This window comes from Magnolia sinica, chromosome 11 (genome assembly GCF_029962835.1).
Source record: "Magnolia sinica isolate HGM2019 chromosome 11, MsV1, whole genome shotgun sequence".
In the NCBI taxonomy this organism is placed as follows: Eukaryota; Viridiplantae; Streptophyta; class Magnoliopsida; order Magnoliales; family Magnoliaceae; genus Magnolia; species Magnolia sinica.
Genome location: NC_080583.1, coordinates 48,892,699 through 48,909,966, shown reverse-complemented (window position 1 = coordinate 48,909,966; position 17,268 = coordinate 48,892,699). Strand labels below are relative to the sequence as shown.

The 17,268-nt window shown below is 40.3% G+C and overlaps 1 protein-coding gene across 2 annotated transcripts in view; it reads right to left on the bottom strand.

Moving 5' to 3' along the window:
* Positions 1 to 731: 731 nt before the first annotated feature.
* The window catches only part of LOC131219102 (probable nucleolar protein 5-2), a 33,917-nt gene continuing 17,380 nt past the window's right edge, over positions 732 to 17,268 (bottom strand). For both annotated transcript variants that reach the window (XM_058214102.1, XM_058214101.1), the window contains exons 2-10: positions 6,509 to 6,613; positions 6,304 to 6,345; positions 5,385 to 5,564; positions 5,103 to 5,267; positions 4,044 to 4,244; positions 3,663 to 3,959; positions 2,527 to 2,727; positions 2,297 to 2,431; positions 732 to 1,424 (exon numbers count right to left, since the gene is read on the bottom strand). In XM_058214102.1, coding sequence (XP_058070085.1) covers positions 1,029 to 1,424; positions 2,297 to 2,431; positions 2,527 to 2,727; positions 3,663 to 3,959; positions 4,044 to 4,244; positions 5,103 to 5,267; positions 5,385 to 5,564; positions 6,304 to 6,345; positions 6,509 to 6,586 — 1,695 coding nt within the window. In that variant the 5' untranslated portion in view covers positions 6,587 to 6,613 and the 3' untranslated portion in view covers positions 732 to 1,028. The remainder of the gene's footprint in view (positions 1,425 to 2,296; positions 2,432 to 2,526; positions 2,728 to 3,662; positions 3,960 to 4,043; positions 4,245 to 5,102; positions 5,268 to 5,384; positions 5,565 to 6,303; positions 6,346 to 6,508; positions 6,614 to 17,268) is intronic.

Genomic DNA, 17,268 nt, shown 5'->3' with positions numbered 1-17,268 from the left:
CAAGGCCACTACTTGCTTAAAACCATCTTAGGTCCTTACTCATACCTCAATGGTAGGCTCACCAGGGTTTCAACGCGAGGTTGTAGGTTTGATCACCCATTGTGGAGAAAAATCACAATGACGCGAGTGCATAGGTGTATATGGGGTCTGAGTGCATGTGTAAAAATAAAAACAAAAAGTATTATATAATTCTCTTTAGGCCATGTTTGAATGCATCATCCATAGAGAAAACAAAAGGTAAAAATCAACCAATAATTATTTCTTTACGTGTTAACAATTGAAACATGGATTCCACTTTTAAGCATCTTATTTATATAGTAAGTGAAAACATTTTCTGATCCAACAAGTCCTTCAATTAGATGGTCTAGATGAACAGGTGTCTTAAATAGAAAGTTTGCTTTGCCTGCACCATGTTTCAAAAACTGAAGCTGCCAATTTAAGGATGGAATGTGAACCGTTGAAGAATGTCATACAACCATTTATACAGTGATGTTCAGAATCTGTTCAGTGCATGCCTTTTTTTCCCTTCTCCCCTGTATATATGGGACCCATCTTTCCATGGTCCACCAATCCAATTGGTCCCAAAAATCTCCCATATCAGAAGAATTCTATTCCAATCCAACCAATGGCAACAAACCCACGATCCAAAGAAAAATTGGTAATTAGCTCAAACAGATGGGGGTCTTCCAATCTCAAAAACTACCTGTACCATCTACAGCAGGGCCCATACCTAATAACAAAACACTTGCCTTTGAATGCCATATCTAAAACAAGAGACTACCAACACATTCATGAAATTCCACCAATGTTCTAACTGTTCCTCCAACCATTTCTTCTGCAATTTCTCACTATAGTGAGAGCAAGAATATCTGAAGACAATTAACTTAAAAACTCCCAAGCCAACATATTTAACCAAACACTAATCTGGTAAAGGAGATTTTACAAAACTTACCGTCCCGGTGCCTAAATACCCAAAAATTGTTGGGCTCTTGCTCAATGCAGAAACCCGTCATTCACACCCTGCAACGTCACTCACTCTTCTTCTCCTTCTTCCTTTTCTCTTTCTTCTTGCTTCGTGTTTCAGCTTCTTGTTCCTCAACCTGGACGCTCGCTACTCCATCCTCTGCTTCCTCGTGCTTTCTCTTCTTCTTCTTCTTCTTCTCCTTCTTAGTTTCTGCTTCTACCTCTTCAGGTTCCACATTAGCATCCTCGGCAGCCTCTGCCTGCTTCTTCTTCTTCTTCTTTTTCTTGTTCTTGTCCTCTTCTTCCTTTTCCTCTTCTCCTGCCTCTTCGGGCTGTGAGGGCTCTGCTTCTTTATGCTTCCTCTTCTTAGAGGGTGACATCTCTTCCAGGTTTTCAGCTGGTTTCTCTGTTGCTGGTTCTGCACATTTACTGAGTACTGAATCAGCTGCGGGGTTGTAGGTCTGCACATGCAAGCAAATGACCATACTGTGTTTAATTGACCATGAATGTAGTATTGAGTTCAATGCCATGTTCCAAAAAAGAAAGATAATGTTAAGAGTTGCAACCATTACAGGGAGGTATTTTGGAGGTGTACAGTACATTTGGATTTCCAGATTGTACAAGTGGGGCACATGATGCATCAATGCAAAATGTGGGGATGATGGGACTGTGGATGGCCTATGCACCAAAACCCCTAGATTTGAAAGACCTAGCAATGGCATATTTGGGCATGGATTGCTTGAATGGAACAGTTGCCACATTTTTCTTTTTATCCATGCTTCGTTGACCACATATTGAAAGGTGAAGGATTATTGAATCTGGGAAATTTTTGGTGCATTGACCTTCCATGGTGAGGCCCACATATTTGAAGGTTTCACCGAGCAATGGGCACACTTAAACAAACTAAAAACCCAAACAATACTGTGCAATCGCTCAACTGAAGCATTGGATAATAACCCTGTTATATGATGCTAGTGGTTGTTATGTAAAGGAAGAAATGGAGAATGGCCTGTAAAAAAGAAGAGGGCAAAAGAAATGTGCAGCCCACAAGGATTAAAAATGCTGCACCTTTCATTGTCTTTACTCATTCATAATTGACGAACGATCACGGTTTGAGGCTACAACCCCCCTTTTCTTCCCTTCGGAATATGCACCAGCACTGCCATTTCGGCACTTAAAAATTATCATATATTTCAACGCCAAAATGGGTACTAAAAAAGGGTTGATTTGAACCACAATTCTATTGTAGGTGACGTTCCTCGTTATAATGTTACTGAAAAATAACGACCATTTCTCCTACCTTCTAAAAGAAAACTTTCCAAAATATACGTACCTTGGCAGCTGTTATCAATGCCCCTGCACCCTTCTTTCGATCTTTATCATAAAATTCTATCTTGGGCTTGCCTTTAGTTGACCCAGCAGAGCGACCCAATTCCCTCCCCTCAAGATTCCTCAACCGGGCTTCAAGCTACACGTGAAAATTTCACAGCAGCAATTACTTTCCAGTATAATTAAACAGAATGAAAGAAGAAAATATCATGGCTGAGGGTTCGTATGCTTTACCTTCAATCTATTCTCAAGTCCCATAGTGTTGTCTTGACCATCTCCCAAAGCATCATATCGAATAGCAAGCGCAGTCTTTGCAGCTAAAGATCGAGAAATTTTTCCCTTGAGTTTTGGGGGTGCCTGACCAATTAGGGATGCGTGGAAGATGAGCCCGTATTTTGGAGTAGCGTGCTTTGTCTTCAAAGCTCTGAAAAGTGCCTACAGAGAAGCAAAATGAACCAACATTACAGACCTTGATCAAAGCAGAAAAGATCCAAAGGCATATTTAAAATCCATCAACTAATGATAATTATAAACAGAACATGTTATTCTCAAACAGAACATGTTATAAACAGAACATGTTACTCTCAAGCATACAACCAAAGTAAAACACAGCCCATGTAATGTACACTGCAATGGCATTTCATGATAAGTGTTTGCATGGCTCGGAGAGGACAAGAAAATCTAGAGCACTGCACTAGCTGTCAGAAATATGAGCCTTACTTTCCCTGGTTTCTTTCAACCATAAGCCTTATGTGATGGACCACAATATATGGGTATTCCTTCACAAAATAAGTCAGTGGATTGATCTTAATGGTCAGCATATCTGTGCACATTTCAGCATCCCAAGGGAGATTTATAATTTTATGCAACTGTGTTGTACCCATGCCTGTATCCAATGTCTGATGCATGTATGCAGGCCAGTTGTTACAGTAAGGATAATTATAAAAAATAAAAAAGAAAAGAAAGATATAAAAAATCAAACATGAATCAAATCCCTCTTTAGACCCGAAGAAACAGTCCATGTGGTTCAAGCGGGGAAGTTTTCAATGATCAGTCAAGAAACTCGCTTTGCCCGGCAAACTATACACGTGGCCATCTTTGGTGATCCAAACCATTCATATGGGTGGACCACTCTCCTAGCCATCCAACTGAGCCACACCATAAATGTGAACTGTTGGCTATAATTGTCCATTTGCAAGCCACCATTGCACGAGGAAGATCATCTATCGGGGAGATAATCAGGCATTGGCATCCAATACTCCCATGATGGGACCCGCCAGATGAATGGCTTAAATTAACAAAATAGAGGCCCATCTATTGGGTAAGACAATAAAACCATTTTCTTTCAAAGAAGCATCAAATAAACATACCTTCTCAGCACCAAGAATCTGAACTGTGCTTCCAGGTTGCTTTGCCAGGTTCAACAAGCTACCACCATGAGCAATGAGGCGAGCTCCAACAAGCTCTCCAACAAGGGCAGACAGATTAGGGGCAATCGTGTTCATTCTGCTCCTCAAGTAATCATAGAGCTGAGCTCTATACTCTGAAAGGGCTAACACTTGGTCACAAAGGGCTTTAATATTTGCCAAATCAAGATCACTAACTTCAGTTCCCATTGATATCACTGCTGCCTCTTTTAGAGCTGTCTCAGCCTCCTCTGACAATATCTGCAGAAACAAACCAAAAATTTAGAAGTAAAGAACATTTAAAGCAACTCCAGGGTGATAGAGAAAATAAGTTGACTGGTCCACCTCAGAGAAATCAAGGCCCACTGCATTCACACGGTTGCCCATTAGCTTAACAACCTTGGCATACTGGATATTGTCTATTACGATCTTTGCAAGCTCTGGGAAATGCCAGCCATACCATTCACGGACCCTCATCGCATATGTATTGAGCTCTTTGTCAAGATCATCCAACAAGCCAATGGCCTGAATGATCATCGTATCAACCTGGAGAGGTGTACAAAACAACATTAGTTACGGTATTTATACAGTGAATCCAAAGATGGCTCAGATAAATACACCAAATGCAAATATCAAACATATAAGAAAAAATGTTCAATTTGAGCTCAATAACAATCCCTCCCTCCCTCCCTCCCTCCCTTTGTATATCCATCTACCCATCTAACTATCACAAAATCAAGGGCAACGAATATGCCATTATAGTTACAAGAGATGTCCTCGATACACCATTATTAGCTAGAGAGTCTACAATCAAGTTTGTAGCTCTATGAATTATGGCAAAAGCGGACCCATTCTACCATAACATCAACAACATCATCATCACCATCCAAGCCTCATCCCAACTAACTGGGGTTGGGACCCCCAGAAGAATTTCACTTGCAACAAAACTTCTCTTCCAATGGAGACCACCCAACAAAGAGTCCCAGAAATAGAACTTCTCAAGTCACTTTCCACCAGAGGGTGACCATTGAAAGATTCATGAATGAGCTTAATGCCCATGAAAAAAGCTTCCAACCCAGCTCTATTCGAACAGCAAACACGGATGGGGCAAGATAAACCTATTCTTACTACACCATGCTCTCGCAAACACCCATTCTATTCCAAAAGGCCCGGGCTTCCTAATTGAGCACCTGCTGATAGTGGGTTTAACTCAACTTCTTCCTTTGGTTATCTTCTATACTTATTGACAGTGTCCCACCAATTTCTTATGGGCTCCAATATCGAAACACCATGAAATAGGAAGGTAATTACCATTTGGACATTTCAACTTCATTGAACTAACAATTTAATCATCTAACTTCAGCACTGCGTGGAAATGTTGAGTCATTGGAAAACGATTTTCACCTTATCAGGGCTGAATTTCAGCTTGTATCTTGATAGGCTGTGTGACAAACCCAAGCTCATTGGAGCCAAGTCTTGTACAGCAAGCCCAGATATGAGTTCGGTTAACTGACTTCTAACCCCCCTCATCAGTTCCATTACAGCATTGTTGTGAAGACATTCTATTTGCTGCAAGGGGAAAAAAAAGAAAAAACGAGCAATTAATCACAATGCAATAAAATAACAAAAGATCCCATATAGTTGTCAAATAACTAAATGCTTTCAGTAAGCTGTTTGCTGACTGACCAATTTTTCTTTTATCGCATTTCCTAGCTTTGAATCAGCAACAGCTAACGTTTCTCCTTCACAGTGAGTACGCAGAAATTTGCGAAGACCCTTGCTAGGCTTGCTATCAATTAGTAAAGTGGCTGCTGATAAGGCTTCCGAGGTGTTCTCAAACTTGGTAAAAGCTTTCAGCTTCACTACCTGATGTTGATGAAACAATAAATGCACATTAGATTCCGAAGAAAAGGGTGAACAAAGTTTTGAGAAACAGACATGAAACAACAGGGAACTTGGGTCAGAAAAGGGTCTGCTGGTCAGTGATATCTGTCACACTTCAAAAATCCAAAGCATGTGTCTGCAAGAGGATTGAGAACCCTTCAGCCACCTCTCTTTGTGGCACACGCGCAAACATGGCAAATGCACACAAGATCCCTTCATCAGATAAGCCCTATTACCTGACCCAAAATCGAGCCAGTTTGCCCATCAGGAAGGCTACAAACGAATCCAAGCAAGCCAGCCGGCCATTTATCATACACATATTGCTTGCATAATGAGACTGGACTGATTTCTGGGTTAGTGCATGATCATGGTGGAGGCCTACCTCATGAATGGATCGGATCTAGCACATAGCAGCAATGAGGATCGAAAATCCTATAGGTACATATATCCTTAGCGGGGCTTATTAGACTTAGCAAATGTTCTAATAGAATTCAAATATCCATAAAGAAGCCAAGCTTCACAATATCCATCCAAATTTATTGGTTTCTCAAGATATAAACTCTACTTATGGCATATTTCTCCATAATTAACACTTGCACTTCTCAAAAAATGATTAACTACAACAAAAACTAATCTTATATAACAATGTAGGAAATTGATTGAACTGAAAAAAGGAACGTTTAAATGCAATAAACAGCAGCATAAAGATAGTATATCTGACCTGTCTAGCCGATTCAGATGTAGCAAATTCCTTCCACAAGTCCTGCAACATGTTACAAATAATGAGAAAACCTTTATATGCAATCAATACAAAATTGCACACTCACATCCACTGCAATGATTGCAAAATTGGACAACCCATGCACAGAAATGAATTATTTGGAAAATAACTAAGAAACAAAGAAAAAAAGAGCATGGTTGCATACCTCAACTTTTGAAAGCTTCCCCTCATCTAACACTTTGAATAGGGCAAATCCCGCAGGGGTTTCGAATAGCACGAGCATGTTTAGTCAATCAACCTAACCAGGCACCTGAAACACACCCAAAAGAAGAACTTGACATATTGCAACAATATAACCCACAAACTACATGAATCTGATAGGCTCACATGTATCAGCTATGAATAAACCCGTCACAAGAGTGGACCACATACTGAATGGCCAGTCCCCTAATCAGATTGTTGATGTTCCTAACTCCAGTTCAATGCATATTTGTTAATGGAAACTGAATAGCTGAATACATTTCAAGTTAACCATCCATTTGATAACCATCACTATATAGTATTTCTTACAAACCATTTACAGTGGGACCCACTTCTTGGGTTGTTCAGAAGTACAGCATTTGTATATTGGTTGTGTGCATAGAAATGGATAGTTTATTCTGCCAATGTACAGCGTAATTCTTCTTAATCATTTTTCATTTTATTATCATTTTTTTTCAGTGAAAGGTGGGAACACACCACATGTAATTGTGTTCATATAAAAAACTCAGATACATCAAAGGAGGGAGGGACAGAGACTTTGCCCCGCCAGATAGACCTGATAGAGTTCTATGCAGTAAACCAGAAGCAACTCTATACACAATTTACTCTTAGACCAAACCCACCACGGAGGCCATACTTTTATCTATCCATACGTTACTTAATCGACTACGATTGATGCCTTCTACACCCCTCAGAAGCTCTGGCTCTGACAAATGTTCCCTCCTGCATAGCCACTTTCCAAGTGGGCCAGCCCATCTGCCTCCAAGTTGAACTCTCAGAAGATATGAGTCGACAGTAAGAAAATATGAGCTATTTTGCCGTCACCCTTTTGTACCATAATGGCCACAGATGAGAAAAATCTCTCCAAACCATCTACAACAGTCAAAGAGTCACTCTCTATATTTACATTTGATAACACAATTCCCCAAAACCTAGTGACTGCGTTTCCTTACCAAGATGGCGGTGACTTCACCCACTGTTAAAGTGAATCCAGCTGATCCAAACAATGGGCCCCTTCATGGCCAACCTATAACCAAAATGATCCGACAATCTTAACAATCTGAATTCTTCCATCTACTTGTTAGATGCCAATTGAGTCATTTTGATTGCTTTATCAATATGATGCACAGATATACACCACCCAGATTGGGTCCACTATTTGAGAGTCCATTTTCGGCTTGGATCTATCGACGAAGATAATGCCTATGTTGGGTGGGGAGAGCTGACCGTGAGCCCAACGGAGCCAGGGCAGGGTAAATTATCAGTTGGGACTGCCAATGAAAAATGATTCAAAAATTGGATGATCCTAGCCATTGGAACAGCAACCTTAGAAAACAAAACTGGGCCCACAATCAGCAAGGGAAACAAAGAAATGTGAACTATAGGACCACCATCTGATGAGCGAATTAGACTGATTTTGCGACATGATCTTCATTGTGGGGTAAAAAATTTCTAAAGGTCAGATGTCCCACACACAAATACATAGCCAATAAAAGCAAGGCTGCATGCTAATTTAGTATGCAGCTAGCTGTAGCTGACCAGTCTTACACAAAAAACAGTAACATTGCAAACTATGATTGGGGCATCATACAAAGCTAGGCCGGAGTGAACCACATTTCATTGATCAGAATCTTTCCTCCGGTGGATGAAAATCATGCAACATTGGATGTTGACTTATCCCAGCTATAGATCAGTGGAAGTTCTTTTCATTAGATATCAATTGTTAGCTATACATCCAACCATCCATTTCCTTGTTGGAAATGGGATAGCCAGGACCGACCAGTAGGGTGCTCTTCTCAGCAACACTCATCAACAGTCTTGAAGAGCCCACAGACGAACGGTCCAGATCACCAAGGGCCAAATCCACAGGATTGGGCTTAGCATTTGGATAGTGGACTGGGCCTGGTCAAGCCAATCTTGGAATTTGGACAGGGTTTAGTACCACGTGTTCAGCACATCCAAGCCGTCAAATAGGCCAGCCATTTCAATAAGATCACCTGGCGAGAAAATCACGCCAACCCACATCGTGTGGGCCTCACCTGTATGTAGGGTCAGATCGACGGCCATCCATCGACATCAATGGCGTGGCTCACCCAATGAGTGGAATGGCCTGAATTTCAACTCAATCGATCGTTATGATGGAGCCGACATTACCCACAGCTTAGATGTCTTACACATGTAACACGTTGGCGGGAAATGAGTTGCAGCACGGCAAGCTTGCAGTTCAAAGGACAATACCAGATCATTTCTATTTAAATAAAAAATAAAAAATAAAAAACTACTTCGAAGAACGAAAATGAGATATTTTCCCCCATTTTCACTCGAGAAAATACTACTACTTTTTGCGATGTACATGAATCTATTTTCTACAATCAATCAAAAGCTACAGAAAAGCTAAGCATAGAGAGAGAGAGAGAGAGAGATAGAGAGAGAGATGCTTGCTTGGAGAGATGGAGCTTTTTGCAGCAAAAACCCTAAGAACACCATTTTGGGGTTGAAGGGAAGAAGGCAGGAGAGAAGAGTTTCGCTCTTTGTTTTATATGAGGGGAGAGGAGAAAGGGTTTAGGGCTTTAGGGCGAAAGGATGAAATCACACGTACCATCCTCGGCCCGATTATACATCAATAGTTTGCTCGGGTTTTCAGTTTGGACCACTGGGGCCCATCATTGAGTGATCCAAATTGTTCATATTTTGGATCCCACCGTCGATGGGCTATTCTAAGCAAAAGGTATCTCCAGAACACCTCCTTTACCTTTATATGGGTGGCTTCTAAATAGATGGTTGAGAATAGAAATGCATCAACAATCTACGTTCAAATAAAAAATGTGGCCCACTTGAGAATAGAAATCCAACCCAATCCAACCACGGGTTGGGAATTCTCAACCCAGGCCCAACCCAAGTGGGCTCAGTTAGGTTGGTCAAGTTGGTACATACTAATACTTTCGTTATTACATTAGTCTATTATATTTTCAGTACATGTCTTTTTTTTTCTTATGATTTTATTAATTATATATGTATTTATTTATCGCAAAATACTTTTTTGAAAACAAACAAACTAAAATACATGACAACTAAAATATTTTCATGACAACTAAAATATTTTCAGTACATCTCTCTCTCTCTCTCTCTCTCTCTCTCTCTCTGCTTAGCTTTTCTGTAGCTTTTCAGTAGCGTTGTAATGATTGTCATTTACAGTGGTCATGCAACACATTTCCATGTTAAAAACAAACACTTCGTAGGAAGTAATGACTGTCATTTACAGTGCTCATGGAATGCAACCAAACAACATCATTCAAGTACAATTTCAGCCGACATTGTTGCAGGTGGAAACGTAATTAATGATAACATACATTTACTAGTATTTACCAGTTGGAAATGGAAATCAAACAACCCTCTAGCGAAAATGGTGATTCGGCTCTAATCATCAAAATCAAGAGTCCTAATTCAACTAAACTGTAAATTATCCGGAATAGTAAATTATACAAAAAATAAAAAATAAAAAAATCTAATTTAATCATATGATTCCTGGTATGATTAAAAGCAATTTCTAATAAGAGATCATACACAAAAACTCTAAGATTAAAAAGATATGTTCAGTTCATTGACAATTTACAGTTGCAAAAAAATCAATTTTAATAGGTCTATTTCTTATAACATTTTTGTACTTATTTAATTATATTTGAATTTTTTTAATTCATCATAGAGTCTAATTTAGTCCCATCAAATTTCAGTCCATTTCAAGTTCTATAAAAATTTCTGAAAGTACTAGTTGTTTGAAACCAATAATTTTCTATACAGTTTACAAAACATTCTAAATCAATCTTCTTTGAGTTTTTTTTGTATAAAACTAGACTCATTAAGATTCAATCTAACTTTTGAATTACCTTAATTGGAGTTATATTGAATAAGATATGAATTTTTGAAGTTTGCACAGTAAAATTATATGTTGCTAAACATTATTGTCTATTGTTGAACTAAGGGTAACGATGGCACCGTGGGTTGCTTGGTGGCATCGTCGACTGCTGCTTAAAAAAACTCATTTTTCACGATGGCACCATGGTTTTCACAGTGGCACCGTGCCCCACTAACACAAAAACCTCCATTTTCACGATGGCACTATGTGGGTCTATCCATGTTCCCTAAAACTCATAACTTTCCCTTGGTCATGTGGTTTTGGTAGACCCAACATCACTCTTTATAGTCCCAAACACATGCGAATACACTCATACACATGCACTCAATTCGAGATATTAACGATAACATCCAAGGATGTATGATTCATAAGTTAGCAAAAATCCAGGGCGTTACACTACGGGAGGGAATCAACGTCTTGGTTAGGTAAAAAAGTATGTCAAGTAGTTGTCGACTTATGGCAGGACAACAGTCTAGGTGGCGCCATCCTATTTAACAAAATAAGTTCCTTGACACCTATTAGTTCTCAAAACAGAAGCCGGGATGATGATGTTACCATCGAGTCACCGCGAGCTTACATTTTAATTTGTTTATATTTTGTCGATCTATTGGTTGCTTTTGAGAGCTGCTAAGGACCCTTAATATGTGACTCTTTTGAATTTTCGATAAGACGTTAAATAGGGTTTCTAGAGGGTCTGGATGATCAGTTAGGATTTAATTTGTCAGGTTCCGAATATGCTGATCAGGTCCATCAGTTGTTTCCATGTTATATGTGCGAAGAATCCTACCCATTTGACTTATTAGATTTTCAATAGTCATTGAGTTTAGTCTCATTTTGGATTGGGTGCATATAGTGATTTTCATACAAGGTTCATTACTTCGTTGATATAGATGGAACAACTTCAAAGAAGAAAAAAAAACCAGAGATGTCCCACCACTAAAATTGTCTAAATTACGTGTTGGGCCCATTGTCATCTGAATATGGCATCTAATTCACTAAGCTGACTAGCCCCACTATGATGAGCTTATTCCTTTAACAAAAAAAAAAAAAAAAAGATATTCTAAAACTCATGTTGTCCGCACATCATGAATTTGGAGTTCTAAGCATTACGTACACTTCATCCTTTCATTCCCACGGGTCTTTTAGGTTTGATGATTAATTAGATCTCATACGTACTCAAATAGATCATTGTGTAAGCATGATGGCTTTTCCAATCTAGAGATTTGACCTTAATCCACCAATTTAAGTGCCCAACATATCCAAATGACACACTTACACTTCTACGTGGGATAGGAGAAAGGATGTTGTCATGCTCAAGTAGTGGAGACCTTTCATGCATCCTAACTTATATTAGTCCTCCCATATAGGATGAGTACATCCATCGTCATAATGATGAAACCAACAACATGTTTGTCTTACAACCTACTAGGTGGTCATAATACATCAAGCTGTTAAGACCCATGGCACCCAACTTTCCTTTATTAACTATTGGGTTGAATCTCAAATTTCTAACAAAAACCAAATGTTTTAAGATGCTATCACATGAGCACATGTCCATCCACGAATCATGGTCAATGATTCACGACTAAGGTCAATGAATGACATCCACGCAGGCAATTGGACAAGATTCACATTGGTTTTCTAGGGCACTACTCTAACGTTGCCAAGTTGGAATCCATTCAGGCATGGGTGTCATTCTTAAAGGCCTGTACCTAGCTCTCATCCAATTAGAGAGGCCATTAGGTTTTTAGTATAGGTTCTAGTTTGATAGTGTCACATAAGAGTATTTTCATGGCAAGACAAATTTAATGGATGGATAAGATTGTACATACATGTGTACATGCATAGTCGGTGAACTAGCTTTCTTACATATGTGTAGCTTATGAAACCTAAACCTAATTGAATATATATATATATATATATATATATATATATATATATATATATATATATATTGTTGGGATTTGGTCTGCGGAATCACACAGATATGGATCTAGGATAGCAATCCAAGAGCACCAAGCAATCACAAGAAACACAAAAATTTAACGTGGAAAACTCTTGCGGGAAAAAACCACGGCACAAAGCGACAGAAAATTCCACTATGAAAGCACATATTACAAAGATAGAGGACTTACTTGGCTTGAGCAATCCTCAAACCTCACTTTTTCTTCACCCCTTGAAACCCTAAAGCCCCTTTAGAAACCCTAAACCCTTTTAAAAATACTTAGATCTCTTAGAATACCTCCTAGTCCCGTATCCACCCCTATTTATAGACTTAGAAACAAGTGGAAGCAGAATAGGAAACAAAAATCACAGAATCTGCGTTTCCGCAAACAAATCTATGTGAACCTTCGATGATATCGAGCAACCTTCGATGTCATCGAAGAAGGACCAAAACTGTCCAGCGACCGAGGCTGAAAATCGCGAAAAAATTCGATGGCATCGACTGACTTCGATGTCATCAAACCATGTTGACTAACAGATTTTAAGACATCTGTTTACAACAATCTCCACCATGTCTTCAATCTTCAGACGTGTAGCTTCTTGTCCTTTTCTCTTTTCTCTGTCTCGCATCATAGCTTCATCAATGCTTCTCATGCACACTCCGTCATCCTTTTACACCATCACCAAGCCCAGAGAAGTTGCACATAACTTAAAACTCCTCCGAAGGAACGATCTTGGTGAGCATGTCTGCCGGATCTGAATCCATGCGCCTAACCTCCTTTGCTCCTGCTTTCTCAAAAATAAGACGTAGTCTTCTATACCTCGTATGTATCGAAGTAACCATCTCACCACCATCCAATGTTGCTAGCCGAGGTATTTGCTCACAAAACCAATAGCATGTGAAATAACCAGTCTAAATATAGACCATGGCATGCACTGCCAACCGCATTCGAATAAGGCCCATGAGACATCCTACTTTTCCTCATCAGTTTTGGGACATGACTTGAGGAAAACTTGAAGTGAGTCGCGTAGGGAACGCTCACCGGCTTTGTCTGGTTCATCACATCCTTGATTAATACCTACATAAGGTATTCTACCTGTGATTACCAAAACATGCTCCTCTTCCAGTCTCTATGAATATCACCGCCGAGAACCTTCTTTGCAGCCCCCGATCCTTCATCATTAGGGTTGTACATCAGCCCAGTCGAGTGGAGGTGGGCCAAGCTTGGCTTGACTCGTCCATGCTATACTCGAGCTCGAGCTCGCCCTCGAGCTCAACATTGAAGCTTGGCTTGTTGGCCAAAGCTTTCGAGTCGAGCTAGTGGTTCGAGTCGAGTCGAGTTTACCTCGGTAGGGTAAGGGAAAGAAAAAGAGGGAATGGGGACGAGTAGGGTCGGGTAGGGTTTTTTAGTAAAAACTTTCAAGTTCTAACTTCTTTTTTTAAACTTATATATATATATATATATATATATATATATATATATATATAATATTAATATAATATATATTATTAAAATATATTACTCGAGCCGAGTCGAGCTCGAGCTCGAGCTTCGAGTTGAGTCGAGTTCAGGTCGAGTCGAGTCGAGTTGAAATACACCATGGTCGAACTTGGCTTGAACTCAACTCGAGCTTTAGTGAACAAGCTTGACTCGCCTTGAGTCGGCCTTTCAAGCCGAGTCAATCCGAGCTAAGTCGAGCCAAGTCGAGCGAGCTTTTCGAGCTAGCTTGACTCGTGTACAGCCCTATTCATCATGAATGTCCCACTTAACCGAATCTTTAGTACATTGATTTCAAACAAGTCATGATTGGCGATCTACATGTCATAATATACAATTCATAACTCACCATGAAGGAATCAAATTTTATACCACTGCCTAGGCGACAGGTTGCACAACGACCTCCTGCAAACTTTTTTCTCAGCCCCTTTAAACTTTGAACCGCTCTGATTGTTTCATGTAGATCTGCTATTTCAATTTTCTGTGCAGAAGTGCAGACTCCACATCCATCCTTTCCAGCTCAAGATCGCATTGGCCAACCAACACCAATACAAATCTTATAAACACCTGTTATACCGTCGACGCGAATATCTCTGAGAAGCTGATCCCTTCTCTCTGGACATGACCCTTCGCTACCAACCTCGCTCTACATCTATGTTATATCCCCTTAAAGATCCACCTGCATCCAATTGCTTTCCGACCCACTAGAAGCTCCACCAGCTCCCATGTGTCGGTCCGGTACAACAAGTCCATCATATCGTCCATAGTCACCTTCTACTTCTCAGCACCAGGCTCACCTAAAGCCATCTGAATAGAAGACAGATCCCCTACGATATTGGAGTCGTCCGTGTACCTTGTCGATCACCTGCGATTATGCGGTGTGATTCTTCTCGTAGGTGGCTGCTCCACCTGCTTCGTATCTCTATCTGCGTGTCTCAGCCTTCATGCCCTGCCCGCTCATGTGGTCATGCCTAGCATGCCACACATGCAGAGGTGGAATCCGCTACAGCCACTGCAGCTCTGTTCCATCAAACATCTTGACACGTATCGTACCAACAGCCACAACATTACAGGAACTATCATTGCCCATAAATAACCATCACACTCCCTGTAGCTGGTGAACCAACTCCGATGAGGAGTCATATGAAAAGATGCCTGTGTCTAGAATCCACTCACCCTTACGATCATCGTATGGGCGTCTGATCGTAGACACAGACAAGACATCACCATCGCATCCACTCGATTCATCTAACGTGACAGCGTTAGCCTCCTTGTACGAAGCCTCAAATTCTTCTCTTAGATTTAGGATTTGTACAATCCTTCTTCACATGTCCTTCCATCCCACAGTTTCAGCACTTCCATTTACCCTTGTCCTTGGATTTTTACTTAGAGCTCCAAGATCCTGTACCTTACTCAGAATTCATGCCCCTCGTAATCAGTGCATCGTAAGATGTCTCCATGTCGCTGTTACGCTTTCTCATGGCCTTCCCTTGAAGAGCCGAGATAACGGTGTCGACACGCAGAGTTTTATTTATGGTGCATATTGTGTCCATGAATGACTCATACGATGCCGGAAGAGAATTCAACAACATACATGCTTGTTCTTCATCTTTGATTACTTCCTCCATATCCATCAATTTGTAAACCAATTTATTAAAGTTGCTGATGTGGGCCTCCAGATCTCCACCCTCTGCCATCTTGAAGGTATACCACTGTGACTTCAAGTATAGACGATTTTCAGAGGATTTCGCATAGACATCCTCCAACTTCGCCCATAACTTAGCCGCGGTTTTCTCCCTCATGACATTGTAGAGAACCTCATCCGTGAGACATAAACGGATGGAGGTTAAAGCATTACTATCAAGGGTCTCCGCCTCTTCATCTTTCATAGTCAGTTTCCACTCCTTAAGAGCCTTAACTTCGCCTTGCTTGGTTAATAGACTAATCATCTTAATCTTCCATAACTCAAAATTATTTTTGCTTGAGTACTTTTCAATATCAAACTTGGCGTTTCCCATTATTATGAATCCTGCAGATTCAGATCTGTGCCCCAACGATAGCTCTGATACCACTTGTTGGGGTTTGGTCTGCGGAATCACACATATATGAATCTAGAATAGCAATCCAAGAGCACCAAGAAATCACAAAAAACACAAAGATTTGACGTGGAAAACCCTTGCGGGAAAAAACCACGGCACAAAGCAACAGCAAATTCCACTACGAAAGCACATACTACAAAGATAAAGGACTTACCTGGCTTGAGCAATCCTCAAACCTCACCTTTTCTCCACCCCTTGAAACCCTAGAGCCCCTTTAGAAACCCTTAAACCCTTTTAGAAATACTTCGACCTCTTAGAATACCTCCTAATCCGGTGTCCACCCTTATTTATAGACTTAGAAACAAATGGAAGCAGAATAGGAAACAAAAATCACAAAATCTGCATTTCCGCAAACAAATGTGTAAACCTTCGATGACATCGAGCAAGGACCAAAATTGTCCAGTGACCGGGGCTGAAAATCGCAAAAAAATTCGATGGCATTGACCAACTTCGATGTCATTGAACTGGCTTCGATGACATCAAAGCTGGTTCGATGTCATCGAACCATGCTAACTGACAGATTTTAAGACATTTGTTTACAACATATATATATATATATATATATATATATGTATATATGTATGTATGTATGTATGTATAGTACTAGGCCCACGGTGATGTGTACCATCATCCTCACCTGCACACATGTCATGGGCACAAATTCCAAACGATCCATGTGATACAGCACCCATGAAACTCATAGGGCCAACTTTTACTCTTATATATATAGTATTGGGCCCACGTTGATGTGTACCATCATCTTCACCTGAACACATGTCATGGGCACAAATTCCAAATGTCCATGTGATGCAGCACCCCGTGAAGCTCCTAGAGCCAACTTTTACTCTTATATATAGAGTACTGGGCCCACGGTGATGTGTACCAACATCCTCACCTACGCACATGTCATTGGCACAAATTCCAAACTATCCATGTGATGCAGCACCCCATGAAGCTCCTAAGGCCAACTTTTACTCTTACATATATAGTACTAGGCCCACGGTGATGTGTACCATCATCCTCACTTGCACACATGTCATGGGCACAAATTCCAAACGATCCATGTGATGCAGCACCCCGTGAAACTTTTATGGCCGACTTTTACTATGATCCAAAACTTTAGTGGGCCATAGCAAAAGGAAACAATTTCCTCCCTTGATTTGCTTCTCTTTGCTACGGCCGATCAAAGTTTTGGATTAGGTTAAAAGTTGGGCCCTAGGAGTTTCATAAGGTGTTGCATCACATAGAT